This window comes from Panicum virgatum, chromosome 5K, assembly GCF_016808335.1.
Source record: "Panicum virgatum strain AP13 chromosome 5K, P.virgatum_v5, whole genome shotgun sequence".
Taxonomy (NCBI): domain Eukaryota; kingdom Viridiplantae; phylum Streptophyta; class Magnoliopsida; order Poales; family Poaceae; genus Panicum; species Panicum virgatum.
Window position 1 is genome coordinate 47,357,472 of NC_053140.1, and position 20,070 is coordinate 47,377,541.

A 20,070-nucleotide genomic window follows, 5' to 3' on the forward strand; every position below is an offset into this window, starting at 1 on the left:
TACCGAATCATTAGCTTAGCTGTTTAGCGACCTACACATACTAGTGTTCAAACATACCTAGGATCATGCAACTAAGGTTTCAATCAACTCCTGTGAACTTAAATGCACAAGTATATAGAAATAATAAGTTGCATAAAGTTGAAAGTAATAGGTCATGCTCCGGGGCTTGCCTTCCTGAGCGTAGCTAGCTTTGGACTCTTTTGAAACTTGATTCTGGTCTTCAGTGGCTTCAGTCAGATTCACTTGAGCTTCACGCTGCTCACTCTCGGACTCCGGCACCAGCTCGTACGTACCGTCAGCGAGAGTAGTCGTATCTATATGAAATGCACATATATGAGTTGTGTGACGATAATAATTTATTATTTACTTCACTATAAAGTTGTAAAACATTTCATTTACATCTGCTTGGACAATCGTTTATAGAGTTTTATCTATCTATACTGTAAAAGTTGAAAGAATTGAAACATTTTTCCACCCACAATAACCTACCCACTCTCCTCACATCCCACCTCCTAACTGCCCACACGTCAGGCATTTTGTTTGACGAAACCTCTGGCAGACCGAAAAAACCTGCGGAACGAGAAAGATTCCACCAAACATCGCTGTTTTTTCTCACCTCCTCGCGCATACCCGCTTGCGTACCCGCTCGACACAGCCTCCCAACCCTCCGTGAAATCAGCCAATTTAGTCAATTCAATTTGGAAGCAATCCACCGCTTCCATTCTCCTCCCGATCCTCGACGCCCCTACACCTCCCCATCTGCACTGCGAGGGCGAGGGGAGGCCGGGTGGGATGATGAGGCGGAGCAGGGACGCCGGTGAGGGGCGGATGGCGTCTGGCGAGGCCGCACTGGCGCGGCCGGCGAAGTGAGGTGCAGCACGCCGGTGGAGGGGCGGATGGTCGGGCCAGCGCAGGGAGCCGTGCACCATTAGAGGGGCGGAGGGCGAGGCGGCGGCACGGCGCAGGGAACATGCCCCGCGGCCGACGAAGCGCCGCGAGGAACTTCTGGAGGGGCGGACCGGTGGAGGTTCGGGATGGTACAGGGATGGCGGAGGTTCCGGATCCGCATCGCCATGCCGCGGCTACCCCTCCCCATATGCAAGGAGCTCAAGCAGCGGTCCGGCGCTCGATTTCGTCGCGTGGAGGCGAAGCTGGCCACCAGGTACGCATGACGCTCCAAATTCGCCGCCGCCAAGTAAGACGCGTACCAACTCCATGAGTCAAAGACCTCTGTGGGCCGCCTCGCTGAGAAGCACTCCGCACCCGCTTCAGTATCCGGCGCGGCGTCGGCGCCACCCTCCCCCAACGTGCTCCCGGAGATCCTCCGCCACACCGTGCCCATCAGAGGGCCGCCTCGCTGAGAAGCTCTCTGCAACCGCGAGCGTCCACCCCGACGCGCTCAACCTGCTCCTTTCCTACGTCTCGCTGCTGCAGGCCACCTTCGGCTCAAAAAGGTATTAGCCTCTCCCAGTCTCTCTCCCATTGTATTGTGTACACAGATAATTTCCAGCAGGCGTGAAGTGAAAAAAACAAATCAATACCAATTTACATGTACACTATAGTGGCACACGTGAAGTGAAAAGAACAAATCATCATATTTTATATGCAAACGATGGTTAAAAAAGAAACTTTCATTCAGATAGGATCATCTTTTTCTTCGGATTCTTTTTTCAGAAGTGCTCAACATAACCTTATCAAGCTTATTTAGTATCCTGTCGATGTTTGCTCTTGTTTGCATACTTTGAAAGCAACAGCTTTCTGTCCACTATGATTATCAAGCGTATTAAGTATCATGTGCTTTGGTGATTGATTCATGTGAGCAGTGATTATCAAGCTTTAGTTGCTGCTATTCTTCTCGGTAATTTTTAAATGCCAAGCAGGCTCCTCTGGTGGTTGATAATTATAGATTCATGTGTAGAGATATTACATATGTTTACCTTGTTGGAAGTAGTACTTGTTTAGCAAAATGTCGGTTTCCTCCCATGTATAGAAATAGAAGTTATAAAGATCAAAAGTAGTACACAGGCAACTTTTTAGCTTATGGTTGTGAACATTAGTACGTAGCTTTTCACAGAAAGAAATAAAATGATTACATGGTCAAAATAGTTATATTGATGGTACCTGAACCAAAACTTGCTTAAGAATCATGACTATGTTCATGACATTGTTGCTCTGTCTTGTATTTATTCTTTTTTCCATGATATTTTTTATGAGTGTATTGTTACATGTCGAGGATATTGCATATATACACCATATGTAGGCTACATTCTAGAAGTACATCAAGAGAAATAATGAGGTGCTTCTACAGGTATGATGCTGCTCAGTATTTTCGAATAAGCCGAAACATCCAGTGAGAGTAATTATCCTTGAAATATGAAAACTGGTCATTTTGTAAAGCAGGTTCAATTTTAAAAGGCTCTATCACATGGTCTCTGAATGTCTAGACTCTTGGGTGCCTATGATAATTGTTGTGTGCCTGCAGGGTTCTCTGAGGTCTCTTGTTAGTGGTTAGATGACAAGAGTGCTCAAAATGTGGTTGGTGGTTTCTGAATGGTTCCTATTGGGGGAATATAGAGGCTAGATATGCTTTACACTCTTCAGAAATATAATCTTACCATTATATTATATTTAGATATTCAGTATAGTATTAGATTATATATATTTAGCTCAATATATTCCAATCATGATGTTTCCTGAGATAGCATGGATTTATATATAATAAATCTTATCTAAACTAAGATAAGTTCTTGCATGCTCCTAGACTACAAAAGAGAAAAAACAATTTTAAGAGGCCAAAGCATCTTCATTAATTCTTTTTAATTTGGCTTACAAGCTGTCTGTAAAACTTGGTTATGGTCCGAGAAACACAACTCTAAATGTCTGCCACTTGAAACTGAGAACCAAATTTTCCTTTTTAATACATTGGATATTACATATATGTTTATTTTTGGGAACCACCTTTTTTTATGGAGTGTACTTGCAAAAAATTAGACATAGATATCGTATCGTCATCAATTTTTTGGGTTTCCATTTCAATCCCATGGGTAAGCTTAGTTATTTAGTAATAATATGATTTGGAACGATATTAATGCTATGCGACTAAATTTGAGTACCAGCATTTAAATCATAGTTTGATAATTATTAGCCTTGCCTAAGTTTCATCATTGCTCATGATGGCTGAGTAGGACCAATTGTTCTCTGTCTAGAATTGTATCATGTGCTTCACCCAACTATGATATTATGCTCTAAATTTCAGCTACCATTGCTGCACATGAGCAGAGATTATGGAGCCCGCACTACCACTCTATGATGGCATGTTTTAGGCTAAAAAGCTTGGATTGTCAAAGGAGTAGCTGCTGGAAATTCTACCATGTGTGGATGGTGCCTTATTAAATTAAGGTAGGAAACTTGATGTCTCAATGTTACGAGATGTGCAGTTGCACTTGTTTTGTTGTTGGCACAGTTTATGTTGCATGTTACGATATGGAGATCATTTTCAAATTTTGATTATGTTCCACAGAATACTATTAGAGATCCAGAGGACTCCACAAAACCTTATCCCTGTTTCAACCCAGAAGATACATCAAGTTTCAGGGACCTAGATAAACACGGGTAATGTTAATGGTTTTCAAGTTTTCAACAATAGATTTGCCATTCTCCATGTGCAAGTTATTGTGATTTGATCAACTGTGATTCAATCTGTAATTTTTTTTAGTGTACTAAATGTCGCCGATTCCCTTGAAATGAAATTAGTACATTACCATATTTGTTGTAGGCAGCTTGTTCTCCAGAAAACAAAATTAGCCCACACCACCGCTTTGCTATTTGCTCTTCATTTATGCAACTTGTTGTAACCAAAATCCATGTTCATTCTACTAGCAAATGTTTTTTTTAATGTACTAGCAAATGGTTGAGCAGGTGGGTAATTGATCTTGTTTCATAATTATCATTTGGATTCACCTATCCAGCAATCATCAAATTAAAGGCAAGAGAAACTTCTGGTTTTAGGTTTCTAACTCGCATCTTTGCTGCTTGTAGAGTTTTAGGCTTTTATCTTTCTGAAAGCTAAATGACTTCACATCGTTCAGTAAGGAAAAAAGTCGAGAGACCTCAATCCGGAAGCTGAAGCTGTAGACGTGGTATGGTGAACTGCTAAGGAAGCATCTGCAGTAATTGCAAGCAAATCCTGATTCAGATTAAGTTTTGCAAGCAAATTACCTGAATCTTGATACATTTGATGAGTAGAAATAACGAAAAGTGTTGTTCAGTGCCAAATCTCTTATTAGTGCTATTGATATTGCACTCCTGATTCGATTACAATAACCAGTAAGATGCTTTGCTCAATATGAAGTATATCCCTCGATCTCCAGGGTCGATTGTACCAGGTACATTTTAGGAGGTTCTATTTGCATATCTATCTATGCTAACCTCTTTTTATATTTTGAAGATATGTCAGTATCTGAATTAGCAACATAAATCCGTATATTGAGAGATTGCCTGAATGTTGAGAGGTTTATATTGTAATAGTGAACACATCTTCTCTGTGCACAGTTAGTAGATAATGAAACCCTGAACAGACAATATTTATCCTTTAATCAGGATTGAGATAAGGAAATAAAGTAATGGATTAGTGTTTGGGTGTTATCTGTTTTGTTGAAAGTTTTCCCATGCTTATATACTCCACGATCCAAACTTAAATGGGTGTTACATACAAAGATATGAAAATTGGATCCGATTAGCAGCAATGCTAGGAGGAATTAGTTTATTGGAGGAAACAGATATATCCTATAGACCTTATTACCAGCAATGTTCTTCTGTCTATTTCATGCTTGTCCCTATCCTCCTAAACTAATTTTGTTAAACCCGTGGCTGATGATAATTCGGTTAAGCTATCCTAACTAACCATCGTGTATATGGGATGCACGAGGATATATTTGCTACTCATCAATAGTAGAACCCATCAATGTATTTCATGATTCCAATTCTATATTCTATTTTTGCACTCATATGGCAGTAACAACATGCTATTTTTGTTCCAGGATGCTACATGAGCGCTTCAGTTCGAGCTCAATCTGCATACATGATTTGTTTCCAAGAAGTCCTTATGGTCATTGTGCCTGTCTAACCAAAGACGAGTCAAGGTACATACCATGCTTCTTAATCAACCATTTTATTGGTGTACACATATGCTTGGAAAAAATCTGTCGTATAGTATTATTTTATTCTAGGTTGGGTTAAGAATATTTTACTCAAATATATGTCTGGTGTGAGTTTATGCTAATTGATTAAAGGAATTTTGCTAGCTGATAATATATATGTGGTCCTGTTTTGTCCAATGTCCACTGCTTTACTGCTGTGGTCAGGCTCTCTAATTCAAATATGATGCTATCTTCAGTTATGTTGAATAGTTTACATTTTGAGCCTTCAAGGTATAAGGTTTCTCTGCATAAGCTTCTATTGGTTTTACAGTGAATTTTATTCCACATAGGATTACCTATAATAAAGTTTCTATTTGTTTCTTGGCAGGTTTTTTTTGAACCGGGTTTCTTGGCAGGTTTCATACAGTTTATTGGCTAGAGTAATCTCCTGTGACCCATTCGGTTACCAACTCTCTCAAACGTGTGGTGGTCATCGTGTCATCTGTTCTCTTCTTCAGAACTCCACTTTTACCTTGCCTTAGGCATGTCACACTTAAACTGATGCTATGCTTCATGCATGTATCAATAACCCATCATCTAATTTATCTGTATCTGAATTGCATTGTTGTTCCTGCTTGCAGGAACTGGTATTGCTCTTGCTGGAGTTTGATCCGAGCTGCTTTTTCCCTCAAGCTGTTTGATCCAATCTGATTGTTAGCCTTAAGCCCCATATTAATTTACATGATTTGAGGAGGGGCGCTGTGTTCACCTTCTGCTCTTTATCCTTGAAAATTTATGTGGAACATGAGTGAAATAAAATTAACATTAGATCAAGCTGTCTACATTAGACTAACTTCAAACTTTGAAAATGCTCCTATCTTGAATTTTTCAGACCTTCCCTGTACATGCAATTCTATCTTCTTTCCATGCTCTATTTCTGGTTATGCAAATATTAAGCGCTTTTGTTTGATGTACGATTATCAAGGATGCTGATTAAAATGGTAGCTTAGCTTCTTGGTTTTGTACAGTTTAGTAAACAATTGTTTTGCTGGTAATAACCAGCATAGATTGCTGTCGTTCCCCTGAACATACATAACACATGAAAAAACTTGGAACAAAAATTATGCTGTATTTTCAGTTCACTCAGTGTAGTTTACTCATGTCGACTTTCCTTATACTGTTGGTTTCTTTGTAAGTTCCAAGATAGTTGCCAAAACAACTTAAATTAAATGGCCTGAGCCCCTGTATGGCAGAGCTCATTTGAGCTGTCGATGTTAATTGGATATCTTACTTGATAATATGGTTTCAAGTTACAAGTGTCTCTCTTAATGATAGCTGGTGGAGGATTCCGGGTCACGTCAATGCTAGAGAGTACCGTTGCTTCAAGCTATAAATTTGAGAAGGTCAACTCAATGTGTTCTTTCGGTCCGGTCGGCAATGAAACTTTGTTATTTATTAATGAGATTTTTATTAGTTGTTCGATGCAATTAAATTATTTTTATATAATTTGACTTTAAACACGTGCCTATGGCACGTGCATCTCTACTAGTCTAGATTAACTATTTCACATTAAGTGAGGGTTTTGCCTTTTCATAAAAGCTATTTTTCAAGAACAAACATGGATTATTCATAACTATTGCTAAAGATAGTCTCCAGTGATGAGATTTTTTATCCAGAGTACTTTGCTTAGACACAAACATACTGTCAAAAATTTTAGACATTTTCATCAAGCAGATTAATAATTAAAAATAGCGTAAGCTGCTACTACTAGAATCAAGATTAAATTGTACAAGCGAAACCATGATACTATTGCTAATGAAACGTAAATTGAGTGTTGATGATCCTATTATGAAGCTGCTGTAAAAATTTTAAATTTCACTAAGCATTACACAAGGCATAGATTTCACTAAGCTTTACACAAGGCATGAGAAATAAAGCAAACTATAGTGGCATAGATCAAAATTAATTTATACAGACCATTGTACTGAGATACTAAGCCGCAAATTGTTACAGAGTGATTAGGTGAATATAATAGACCTATGGTCAAAATATCATGTTTTTCCAGGCATAGGAACTATTTTCCTTGATTTAATGTATTTCTCCTTACCAAAAATCATTTGGTCCAGTTGGGGTTAACTAAAAATTCTCAAACTTTTTTTTGTAGAAACTGGGAAACTGTAAAAGTTTGAACCCATGAATCATATAACAACTTGGATAAATAAAACTATTTATCCTAGGCATACATCAAGTCCTAAATAAAACCTATAGCTAGGAGTGTCAACTAGCCACCAAACTTTTATACAAGGCTAACCTTCTAACATGCAACATACTGACCAAAAATAGTAGACATTCAGTGGATACAACTTGAGATACAATAAAAGCTACATTTTCTTTGTATTTTAAATAGAGCAAAAAATATTGAGCAAAATAAAAAGTGCATGTAACAAAAGTTGTAGATCTAGTTGTAAGGATTCCAGAACAGTTGAGTTTGTATTTTTTCCGATTTTTATACGAATTTATATCGATTTTACAAGTTCGCTGTTTTTGGAAAAAAAGAAAAACAAAACCGACTCTCTCATATATACCCCTGGAAAGTTTTGGGGACTCGCAAATAGGTCCCCGCCGGACTTAACAGGGGAGGGGCGGACCTTGGGGGCCGAAATCCAGCGAGGTCGCTCGCCAGCGGCGAGGGGGAAGTGGGGGATTAGCACCAGGGGCTCAAGGGGAACCTGTAGGTGGTCTCGGTGTGCGCGAAGGCGAGCAGGGGCGGCAGGCGGGCGGACGTGGCGGCGGCGGCGCTCTGGCCATGGCGAGCAGGGGCGGCAGGCGGGCGGACATGGCGGCGGCGGCGCTCCGGAGGCTTTGGGCGGTGGAGGTCGGGTCGTCGAGCACCGGTGGGAGGTGGGGGAGCTCGTAGGTGAGTCGATTTGGGTCGAGGAGGGGCGGAATGGGCAGCTCCGCGTGGACAGGGTAGGGCGGCGGCGCCATTCTGGGCGACGAACAGGGCTTCGGCTCGGGTTTTCTTGGGAGCCAGAGGGGGAGAGGGAAGGGGCGAGGCTTCTCCACGAAGTGAAAGGGCCTGGGGCGAGGTGGGGCGAGGGCGCGGGGTAGTGGCCGGTCAGCGGCATTGACGGCAGGCGGCGTCGAGTGCGCGTCGCCGAGCGCTTGTCCGGCTCTTGTGGCATGTAGGGGCGTGCGGGGAGGCACTCATGGCCGGGCTGCGGCGCAGCAAGCGGCAGCAGGCGCGGCCAGGCGGAGGTGCAGGCCTGGTGGCGCAGGCGGCCGTGCAGCGCTGCTGCTCTGCTCCGCTTTGAAGCTCTGCCTTGGCAGTGAAGAAGAGGAGGGGAAAGGAGGGAAAGGGGGGAGAGAGTTGACTTTATTTTTTTTCTCAAAATTTTCAATGGAAGTTCGAAATTTTTTGAATACGAAACTTGTTCAAAATTCAAAACCCTAGAACTTTTGTTTCAGGCACAAACTCATTTGAAGCCTACCTTAAAAGTTAATTTTAAACTCTTGCAAATTTAAAATATTGCCTTATTCAAGTTTACATTTAAATTTTCCTTCGACTGTTGTATAGCAACTTGAAAAAAACTTTGAACATAAAAGTTTTTCATCATTTGAAACCCTACCACCTTAGTTTCAGGCAAAAGTTCATTGGAGCTATGTTTTAGAAATTATTTTCAAAGCATATTTGTTCAAAATTTGAAAGATATTCGAAAACTGTGATTTGGATGACTCGTCATTTCATGTGCAAAATTTTATTTTCTCCCTTTGACCTCAACTAGCATTTGATTTATCATAACTTTAGTGAGATGCCTATTCAATTTCATATGCATACTTGCATTGGGTTAAAAGTTATTTAAAGTTTCTGACCTATTCACATATACCCATAGACACACATACATACGCATCTATTTCAACGTTTCTTGGTTAAGGATGCATGATTTGGTACTAATGACCCTGGTTTAGCTAATTAAACACCTAGGGTGTCACAACCTTAGTCCCGACCTTTACTCGGGACGAGCAAAGGGCCAAGTGTGGGGGATCTTGTTGACGGTCATTAAAGACCAATTTTGACCGTCAACTCCTGCACAAAAGGGAATCACAAAGTGGAATAAATATTAGCATATGGTTCATTTATTAACAAATTCCACATATGGTGCTTGAGAATGTGTGCAGGTGGTTTTGAATTAATTTTGCATGTTTCAAGTACACTTTGGCCCGACATAAATCGCAGAAATTATCAGAGCACCGATTCAGGCTCAAATGGACCAAGTGTAGCCCAAGAACCCAGTTTAGACCACTCAAGTCAGGCCAAGCCCAGCTGGGTTAAGACAAGGAGGCCCAGGACAGCCTGCTGGACGAAGCTAAGGGCGGTTGCCCCACCTGGCAGGCCGACCGACCTACTGGTCGTCCGACCAGGCCCATGGACCCCACCGCCTCAGCTTCGACACCTGGCGCCTCTCTGCTGGTTGCTTAAGTCGGTTCCAGGTGCTTCAGCCCGTGGCTCCCTCCTATAAATACAAGGGGAGGGGGGTAGAGGAATGGACACACACACATCACACCCTCTCAACTCACCTTTCTCCCTTGGAGCTTGAGGCCTTCATCCTAGATGCTTAGGTAGACTAGGAGGTGTAGAAGAAGAGGAGGAGAGTGAGGAGTCGGGGAAGTGACGGGTCTGTCGGCACTCTTCTCCGCTTGTACCTCGACGGATGCTTATTCGGTTGTAAGTGTTCGAGACTTTCTTTGTTTGTTTATTTGGAATTAGAGTTTAGATCATAAGTTATCATCTCTGCCTTATATTAGTTGATGTGTATGATAGCGAGTAGCATTTGATCTTAACTTAAGACCCCGGATAGAAAACGGTAGTCTTGGCCAAGGCTAAGGTTTGTAGGGAAAGGCGTAGACGTGGTGTCTAGGCTGGACTATACCACTCAGTTGTCTGATAGTCCCACGGTTTGTAGAGGTAGCCGGCAGGTGGTGACAGCCATGTTCGAGCCTTTTAGTAATCCTCCACGTTCGGATATCAGATAGAGCACATATTGGAACTACCGGTTTGCATAAGTCGGTCGATACCTTTAGCTCGAAGTATAACAGCGACGTGATCTCTTCTTCTAGGCATAGATTCTAGATATAGAAAGTCCTCTCTTCTGTCTTCTCCACACCGACGTGTGTGTCCTTGGATGAGCCTGAACTTGTAGATAGTGTACTCACGTTCCTCACTGGATACGATGCCCTGGAATACTCTTGGGTGAAAGCTACAGTGGTATACGTGCACTTGCGGATTTTATTCGTGACGTTGCAAAATACCAACAGTACGCGTCTACGGCGGCGTACTCCACCTGAGATGGTCGCAAATAGCATGCGTCCCATCTATCGTGGTCGACGATCGGCTTGCTGAGACGAGGTAGGCGCAGTACCTCTGATGCGATCTTCTCGACCGATGAACGCCTTACTTTGTACACAGGATGAGGTCCGCCGAGGTACTCGTAACTTGGATCGGCTTCGGGGACTGCCAATTGGAGGTCAACTGGATGGCTTATTGTGATGCCAAAATCGTCCTGTAGCCGGTACACGTCGTTACCGATGTGTGCACCCGTGAAGATGTGCTCCTCCTCTGTCAGGAAGCTCTTCAGGACTGCTGGGAGGTCGCCACCGGTGGCATAGAGGACCTGAAACACAAGGACACGTGATCCGACGCACAACTGCAAGAGTGCCGTCGTGAAGTTGCCGCCGTCGAGCTTTTTCCAATCGGTGTCCAATCCAACGATCATGCCACGTTGTGGGGGGGGGCTGCCTTTGATTTGTTCGAGAAAGCGCGCCACCACCGACGCATCACAAGTTACCATCGTGTCTAGCAACTCCCTCTCGAATGGCACCCAATAATGACTCGTCGGAGGTGGATCGTTCAGCGTGGGAGCCAGCGCTTCCTCTCCAGAGATTTCGGCCACTCACCCCACGAACTGCTCGGCGTGGCCTTCGGCGCCGGCGGCCAACCATTGTTGCTGCAATCTCCGCAGACGTCCTCCAGGCGACGACATCGTCCATCGCCTCCTCCTCCGGTGTCCTTGCAGTCATCTTCGTTCGCGCACCATGCAGGAGCAGGAGACGGCAGATCGACGAACGCCAGGGAGGATGGTGGTGCAGGCGTCGGCAACCGAGCAGCCGTGGAGGTTGACGGAGGCATCGGGGATGGGGCAGCTGTGGTGGATGATGGATCCGTCGGTGATGGGGCAGCCATGGAGGTTGACAGAGGCACTGCAGGAACCAGAGCACCAACCGGTTCAGGAGAGCGGGAGCGGGAGCGGGACCGAGAGCGAGGGCGAGGGCCAGCCATGGGTGCGAGAGAGAGAGAGAGTCTTTCGATGGGTGGAGAGGACACCTCTTAATTGTCGAGCGACTAGGCAAACGCGCCTCGGGAATCGCAAACGACGCGTCCGGAACTGAACCGTCACGGCGTTAGACGACGGTTCTGAAGGACGCGTCCAGAACTGAACCGTCACGGCGCTAAACGACGACGGTTCTGATTGCGGCTAACTGCGCCTGTTCTCGTCGCGTTATAGGGCAATTAGTGGGGTGGCCCTCGCCGACGACAGTTTCCAAAATGTTCGGACTACGCCTGTTCGCCTTCTCCATCCCACCCTCGCCCTCTTTCCGCCACCATTGTCATCGACAACCCACTCTCGTCGCCGGGCGGCCTATGGCGCCTACGAGATCCCTCCCCGTGCTTCCAGAAGAGATGCTCGTCGAGGTGGCCGCCCGCGTCGCGGCATCATCGAGCTCTCCCATGGCGGATCTTTGTCGCCTCTGTGGGACATGCGCGCTCGTGCGAGACAAGGTGTGCAGCGTGGCCCTGGTTCGCCGCAGCCTCAACCTGAGCCGGGCGCTGCAGCAGACGGACGACGTAGAGACTCACGAGCGACTGATCGCGAACACTTACGCCGCGGGCAACCTGGAGGCGCGCTTCATCCAGGGGATGAGGGTGTTCTTCCGACAGCATGGCGGGGCTCTGCATGCGCCACTGGACGACCTAGAATAGGCTACACGCAGCGGCCACAAGCCGGCAACGTACATGGTCGCCGTGATCCTGTGGCGAGCAAACAGTGGAACAGAGGCCGACGTCCGTGCCAAGCAGCTCCTGGAGGAGGTGGCGCATTACGACCAGGCGCTCACCGTCTGCAACAACCGCAGGGTTTCGCGTCCAAGCGTGCACGCCTACGACACGCTCTGGATGTACGTGTGGCCCGACTTTCATCAGCCGGCCCCCGTGCCTGGGCCACTGCCTCGCGCCGACGATCACCAGTGCGCGTCCCCGCGCTGGGGATGGGTCCCGGGCTGGTGCGGCGCGCCAGCCGGCCACGAAGGATGGCTCGAATGGTCCTACTTCTGCAGCGAGGAATGCAGAATCAGGAGCCTCTGCGATGACGGCTTCCGCTGGCTCGGGTCTCATAATTAGGATATAGCTTCCTCGTCGTGCAGGCCGTCGCATCTTGAGCTGAAGCAGAAGACCAACTCAACTGTGGTTTTTCTTTGTTATGATTGTTGTTTGTCATCAAGTACTCAACAATGTGACTACTCTTGTATTAGCGCCTCATGTTTTGTTTATTCTGTTACAATTTGCTTTTCAGAACTAAGTTCCATTGTAAGTCTAGTTTTCCACCATCGGCCCAGATCATTTTCATGGACTTAGCAGATGTGCGGTTGTCATTGTTTTTATCATTCACACAATTGACCGGTGATTACCGGAATGATCACCGGACTTTGCGTCACCAGACATACCTGAGTCTCTATCCGCTGATCCCGGCGGTCTCTCCGGTGCAAGCTATCATGATCCACTGCCATGGCACCATGAATTCTAGGATTGCAACAACAAGCACAGTGGCTTCAAAGTAAGACTCGCATTATAGTTTTTTCCGTTAGGGACTGGATATTAAAGTTTTCGCATACTATGGCTATAAGTGAGTTTTGGTGCTCCGGACGCCAACTAGGCACCGAATTAATTGCCTTATTATTGCACACAAATAGGTTTAGAAAAACAGGCAGCTTGGTCTTCAAAACTAAGTTATGTTACATGTCTAGTTGTTCCACCTCACCATTCAATAAAGGGCCAGACAATTTTATGGACTTGGCAGATATGTTGTTCCAACTGTTTTTATCACGCACAATTTTGACCGGTGAACACAGGACATTCCCACCGGACGGGACGGCACCGGACATACCTGAGTCTCTATCCGGTGACATCAACGGTCTCCCCGGTGCAGGCTATCATGATCCACTGCGATGGCACCATGAATTCTAGGAATGCAACAACAAGTCACAGCAGCTGATGCAAAGAAACAGTGGCATTACAGCGTATCCATTAAGCATTGTTAGTTAAAGTACTCACATGCTATGGCTATAAGTGAGTTTTGCTGCTCATTACATGTCCCAAACATCACAAACCACCTAGCCACCGAAGGAGTTTGCTTTTTATTGCAAACAAATAAGTTCAGAAAAACAGGCAGCTTGGTCTTTAGAACTATGTTATGTTACAAGTCGAATTGTTCCAACACACCATTCTGTAAGGGCCAGACAATTTTACGGACTTGGCAGATATGCGGTTCCAACTGTTTTTACCACGCACAATTTCGACCGGTCTTCACCGGACGTTTTCACCGGACTGTTCGTCACCGAACATACCTGAATCGTTTGCCGTTGGTAGCAACGGTCTCTCCGGTGTAGCAACGAGAAGCATCAATTCAAAGCATCAGTTCAGCTGATAGTGCAACTGTTATTACCATGCACAAATCCGTCCGGTGATGACCGGACATGTTCAATGGACGTTTACTCATTATTTGTCTGGTGATCTCAATGGTCTCACCGGTGAGAGCTATCATGATGCACTACCACGGGTAACGATGAATTCTGGGAATGCAGCAACAAGCACAGCAACAAGGATCTGTGGGTCTATCTCTTGGTATCACCAGTGTCACCTGTGCAACGTGTCATGATCTAGCATGGCACCATGAATTCTAGAAAGAAATCTGCATGCATGATGAGGACATCTACCTTTTGATGTACATATTTGATGCTATGAACTGATATTTTCCACTGCAATTTGCAAACCAGTTCTTTTTGCTTTGAAATAGCTGCAAGCTGAGCCAACGGTTACACCAAAACCCCATGCTCTAACAGAACAAGTCACATTGTCGAATACATCAGAACAAACAATAGTCCTAACAAAGAAAAAACTACAAAGCACCTACTAAACCAACTGAAGTAGTTGTTCTCCTTGGTCTCCAGTTGCTCCTTTACTTCCATCTTGTTCTTCAATTCATCCTTCTCCTTTTCTAGTAGCACTATCATCTGCCTAAGCTCTCCATTTTCCTCCTGAACCCTCTGAACCTGCTCCTCCTCCTCTGCTTTCTCCTTCCTCAACCGCCAAACAACATCACAATGATCACACAACAAAATATGCTCATTCTGGGTGGCCTGATGATCAATCAACACATAATAGCCGCAATCCCCGGGCTTCTACACTCAAATTGCATAGCAAATCAGAAAATCAATCGCAGATCAGATCAAAACCTAGGGGAAAACGAAAAGAAAGGCTTACCAATCCTGAAGGACATCTGTAGTACCTCCGGCCGGGGTTGTCGTCGCTCCATGATGTCCAGCACGGTGCCTTCCTATTGCAGGGGCACTTCACCGCCTGGGAGTAGTCATACGGACCTACTCGGTACGGCACCGGCGCCGTGAACCTCTCCGTGCCCCCGCATCCTCTTCCTCTGGAAGATGACGTGGACCACCGTGACGAGCGTGAGCTTGACGACGCCATGGCCGCAACCTCCCTCACCGGACGGCGCCCCCTTCGATGGCAGGAACCCTAGGTCCGCCACGAACCCTAGGGCCGGCCTATGGATCAACCGCCAGAACCCTAGGGCCGGGCTATGGATCAACCTTAGTGGGCTCGAACTATATTAGATCAAACATTCAATCAAACTATACTACCAAAACATTATCTCAATCAATATAGATTGACTACTTTACCCCTGATATAAAAAATTAATCCCGGAATGGCAATTACCCCTCTTATTATTTTTTGTGCAGGCCCCACAAGAAAAGGAGGTACCTGGTGCATACTGGCCCACCATTTAGTATGCACCAGGTGCATACTAGGTACCTCTCTTTTGGGTACCTCTAGGTACCTCCTCACTTATCAGCCGTCCGATCGAGCGACGTGAGCCATCCATTTTACCCCCAATCATTGGAAATTGATTTTTTGATTAATTGTTAGTCATTTTATCAAATAAATAATTTACAAATATTCTAGGAACTTTTATCTCTATGCATGTGTTGTGCCATTTATCTGTCATAATGGATAATATATTGCAACTTTGAGTGTATAGGATGTAAAAGAGCATCTCCAACAAATTAATCATATTTCATATCTTAAAAATTTCTTTCTTCACAACCAATAACTAATTTTGCGTATTTGATGATTTTTGTAGCAAACTATCAAAAATCTAATCACCAAGGACAGGTTAGAGGGATAAATTCCCTTCATTTAGTGAGTGGGGGTATGTTTTGGTTATAAGATTGGAAATCTACTGGAGCATCTTCAATCACTAAAAGTGCAGTTTTTTAAAGCATCTCATGTTAGGGATGCAAGTGGATACCCATTGATGTTTTTGGGTTTGTCATTTTAGTTCATTTTTTCTCTTCCAAATTAATTATGTAGCATGCCATTCTAATTCATTTTATCAAATTTTGGGTCGACGCAATGACCCCAAAACAGTGGGACTTGCATCCCTATCTCCGGTAGATTATTCACATCTCCTCCCCAAAAAGCTCTCTTTCCCTCCAAAATCAATAATCATTTTTGCGTTGTTGTAATGGTTGCTGAGTTAGACTACCAAAACTCAATCATCGAAGGATAGGATGGAGAGATGAATCTCCTTCTCCTTCTTTTAGGTAAGAGGAAGGTGTGTTTTAATGATTACAAAAAATCTTTTAATATTAAATATTGTATTGATAATCTGTTAGAGCACCTCTAATTATAACAAGTAATATTTTAGTATTGAAGAGAGACGAGTAATACAGTGGAAATACTTGCCATACTCTTATTTCATCGATTCGGTGCCCCATATCTTTGTTCTTGATTTTGCGTGCTGAATATTTGGCTCTAAATCCTTGCGCATTCGATTCCGACAAGTTGACACTAAACAAGAATTTTCTTCTCTATGCGTGGCCGACGTTAACATAAACTAAGGCACGTTTGTTTCAGATTATTTGTCCTTTAAATTATATAATCTCACGGACAACAAACACTAAAAATTATGATCTTCTCAAGATTTTTTTTAAATCTGTTTAAGACACGCTTATTTTAGATTATAATCTCAATTACATAGTTTAACACATTTAAGCTGGTTAAGGTATGCTTATTTTATATTATAATCTGAATTATACAATCCAGCATATTTATGTTGGATTATATGGTCTGCCTAGGAAACAAAGAATCTCTAAGTAACTTAACTGGCTTCTAATTTTGCGACCCTTCAAGTAGTTTGATGTATCATGCAAGAATTTTGTCTATCTGTAAAGGCGGATTTTTTTTGGATAAATATGGAACAAATTGTAGCACTCTGTATTTTGCATTTTTAGCTCAGTTACAAGGGTAGCAGAATTAACTAATGTTTTGAACTTTCTATAACTTAAAGCAAATATAGGTTGCTCCCAGTTAAGTGAACAGATTCCAACCCAAATTAAGACCTTTACAAATTTAATTAAAATATGCTTAATGAACTCATGTGTATTTTTGTTTCTAGGAGTTTTGCGTCCCAGATTTGGGTTTGAATTAGATTCAAATTCGATTACGTAATTCTAATCCTATCATTGATCACTCTCAAGTCTAACCTCTAGATGCATCACAGTTCATTTGAAATCAAATCTTAAATTTCGAGTACTTCCTAACCGATTCTCCAATTAGAATTAAAAAAAATTCAGATCAAACATTATCGGTGATAAGACGTTTGATGCACTAAAGCTCAGCACACATTGTGGATGCTTGCGCTTGATTACGCAACGCGTGTCATCTGTGCCATGCTTTCAAAATGGGATGAGTCTCCACGTGTCGACTGCTTTCAAAATGGGATGGGCTCACCCGCTGACGTATGGGCCCAGGTGCAATGGGGCCACACGTTAGTGAGGGAGAGCCCCTCTGGAGTACTGCAAGGGGCTCACCCGCCGTCGTATTGGCCCGAGTGCAGTGGGGCCCACATGTTAGTGAGAAAGAGAGTTCCTCTGGAGTACTGCATAGATAGTCTGGTACTACCAGAATGGTTCTCTCAATAACCATTATCATGCACTTCATTTTAATTTATAAGTTCATGTCCTCAAGCGTCCAAGTCAATGTAGTCTTGAGTTGGTTAAGCATCCAGGAAAAATAATCAAATAGAAAAGGTATCATATGGAAAATTTTGAAATATATATATTTCAGGAGCTGTGCTGTGGTTCTGCCTACAAATATCTACACGATCCATCCTTTGGATGGTAGCCAGGTTGACAAGCTGTGAATCCACATGACCCAATAGTGCCCGCAAAAATCAGAACAAATTTACACGGAGAAACCAGGGTAGCATGAAAATAATCAGTAAGCTTGCTAACAGAAAATTACAGAAGGGCTGCTGTCTCCAACAATGGCTTTCCCTCTCCTCTGTTGTTTGGATGTTTGCCCTTCTTCGGCCATGCCATTGCTCCATGAATTTTTTCACTTCCAACCCGGTAATGTTTTTGGCATCTGAACCACATATTTCGCAGCGCCTGCATAGTAATTGAAGGTTTTAAGTTCATAGTTATTTGACACAAGTGCCAGAGGTCGTGCAGCAAACTATCATGAGATTGTTGTTAAAGTAAACAAAGATTATAAGCAAAGGTAAGTGCTGCTAGTTGCTAATAGAAAGTAAACCTTGCTAAACCAGACTAAATCGTTGGCTCTGTAACAGTGTCGGAAGCCCTGATGTTCAAACGGAACGGAAAGCAACTCACGCGAGGGTGAAAAAAAAAAGCAAAAGCTTAAGAGTTAAGACAGATAGACAGGCAGTCACAGATCACCGACAGAAATGCTGAAAAGCAGAAGTCCAACATCTGGGCACGAATAGTTCTTTGCTTTATCTCTGCCATCGACGCTTTCCCCAAAACAAAGGATGCCAATCTTTGGTGTTCAATGTTGCGTTTGCTTGAGATATGCAATTGGACACTAAACATTTTTAGAATACGGGCTCCATGTCGACTCCACATTGAATCAGCTTGGACGGTCAAAGTGGCAGACAATGTGATAGCATGCAAGGCATGTCCAGTATTACTACAGTAAGATAGCAGCATCGTTGAATTCATGGTCGAACTATGTCAAGCTTTGTCCCAGCGGATACATATGAAGTATAGAGCTCTTCCTCCAGAAAATCTCTATGATCCTAGAACCATTCGGAACAAGCATGTGAACGATGACTCCAATGCAAACCTGCAGATCATTAGCACGCGCAACTGCCAGGATATCACCGGGGAATTACAACAAACACCTATCCCGCATTACGTAATCTAATCGAATGATACATGCCGGAACAAGCAGGCAACACGGGGCCGGGAAAGGAGAGAGCGAGAGCCGAGAGATACCTATCGCCCTTGATCCTGAACCACGCCTCGGCGCATTGCCGGTGCGCGGCGCCGAGCTCGTCCTTGCAGCAACAGCCGAGCCGGATCACCTCGGACCCTGGCGCCGCCGACCCGCCGCCATCCTCGGGTCCGAGTTGGCAGATCCGGCACCCCACCCCAGGGGGCGCCGCCGCCGCCACCGGCGCCCCCTCGACGTCGATGACCACCGCGCCCGTCGGGAGCACGGCGGCGGCGACCGGCGGCGAGGCGCCGGCCGCCGCGGGCGCGGCGGCGACGGCGTCCCGCCGCATGCGCGGGGGGTCGGGGTCAGGCCAGCGGGCGCGCGTCGGCCGCGGCTGTTTCGGGCGGAGGCTACGGCAATGGTGGTGTCGGGCGGGAGGGTGGAGCGGAGGAGGCGGGGGCGGGTATAAAAGAAGGCGCGGGACGCGTGGGTGGCGCTCGCTGGTTGGGTCGCCCTCGCTCTCCTGATGCGGGCGCGGGAAGCGCCGAGCCACCGGCCGCCGCGCCGGCGCACTCGGCCGCACAGGAAAGGAAACGGGCGGGCCCGGACGGCGCGCGCGCGTTCGGGACGATGCCGACGCGCGCGTAGGTTAACCGCCGCCTAACACGCCGTGCATCTGCCGACTGCCGGCCGGCTTGGCACGACGCGCCACAGGGGACGAGGATTCGGTGCAGTTGTGCCGCTGACGTGTGGACCCATGCGCCGTGGGGCCCACGTGTCAGCGGCACAACTGCACGTGCAGTTACTGCACCGGATCTCTCTCCCGCCACAGGATGCTCCTTGTTCGCGGCCGATGATAGTTGCAGGTCGGGGTACGGGCGTACGGTGAGCACCTGCTGCCAGGCGTGTTCTCTTGGAGCGGCTTTTCCCAGTGGTTCAAGGGCAAAGCGCTCGAGACCTGCCCGCAAGTCATGCGGAGATTAGAGCGGCAAAGGTTCAAGGGGCCGAGACCTGCGAGTACTGCTTCCGTTGCATGACCCGTATGGTGTTCGGGGCGCTTGTTGGGGGTGGAAGAATACAGACGTAGTAGCTCTAGAAGTTTCTAGAAGTACAGCATGGGAGATAGGGGAGGAGGGAAGGAAGGAATTCAGTTCTGAACTTCTGAATGTCTGCCCTTTCAATCTGGTGCTGCTCCAGCTATAACAACCTCCAAAATTTAGAATACTCAACCTACATTTCGACTTAAATGTTATAACAAGTCCTACGTTCATCATTTGAGTGGCCAGTCCCTTTCAGAAATCATTTGGCTTGCTCAACCTACATTTGCTGCTATAGACTAAA

The 20,070-nt window shown here is 45.2% G+C and overlaps 1 protein-coding gene and 1 long non-coding RNA gene across 11 annotated transcripts; one reads left to right on the plus strand and one right to left on the minus strand.

The window, feature by feature from the left end:
* The first annotated feature begins 589 nt into the window (after positions 1 to 589).
* LOC120707932 lies at positions 590 to 5,686 on the plus strand. 10 transcript variants are annotated; one of them, XR_005689183.1, is made up of 7 exons: positions 593 to 1,195; positions 1,273 to 1,454; positions 3,257 to 3,399; positions 3,521 to 3,612; positions 4,039 to 4,385; positions 5,040 to 5,141; positions 5,527 to 5,686. It is a non-coding gene; the product is annotated as an uncharacterized LOC120707932 (long non-coding RNA). The 10 variants fall into 10 exon arrangements; XR_005689182.1 differs by having other exon boundaries at positions 595 to 1,162; positions 3,280 to 3,399; XR_005689177.1 differs by having other exon boundaries at positions 592 to 1,195; positions 1,273 to 3,399.
* An 11,899-nt stretch (positions 5,687 to 17,585) lies between these two features.
* Positions 17,586 to 19,379, minus strand: LOC120707933. Its single transcript, XM_039992994.1, has 2 exons — positions 18,789 to 19,379; positions 17,586 to 17,939 (listed from the first exon to the last, which is right to left on the minus strand). The coding sequence occupies exons 1-2, from the start codon at positions 19,076 to 19,078 to the stop codon at positions 17,723 to 17,725; spliced, it is 507 nt and encodes a 168-aa protein (XP_039848928.1). The 5' UTR covers positions 19,079 to 19,379; the 3' UTR covers positions 17,586 to 17,722.
* Between the last annotated feature and the right edge of the window lie 691 nt (positions 19,380 to 20,070).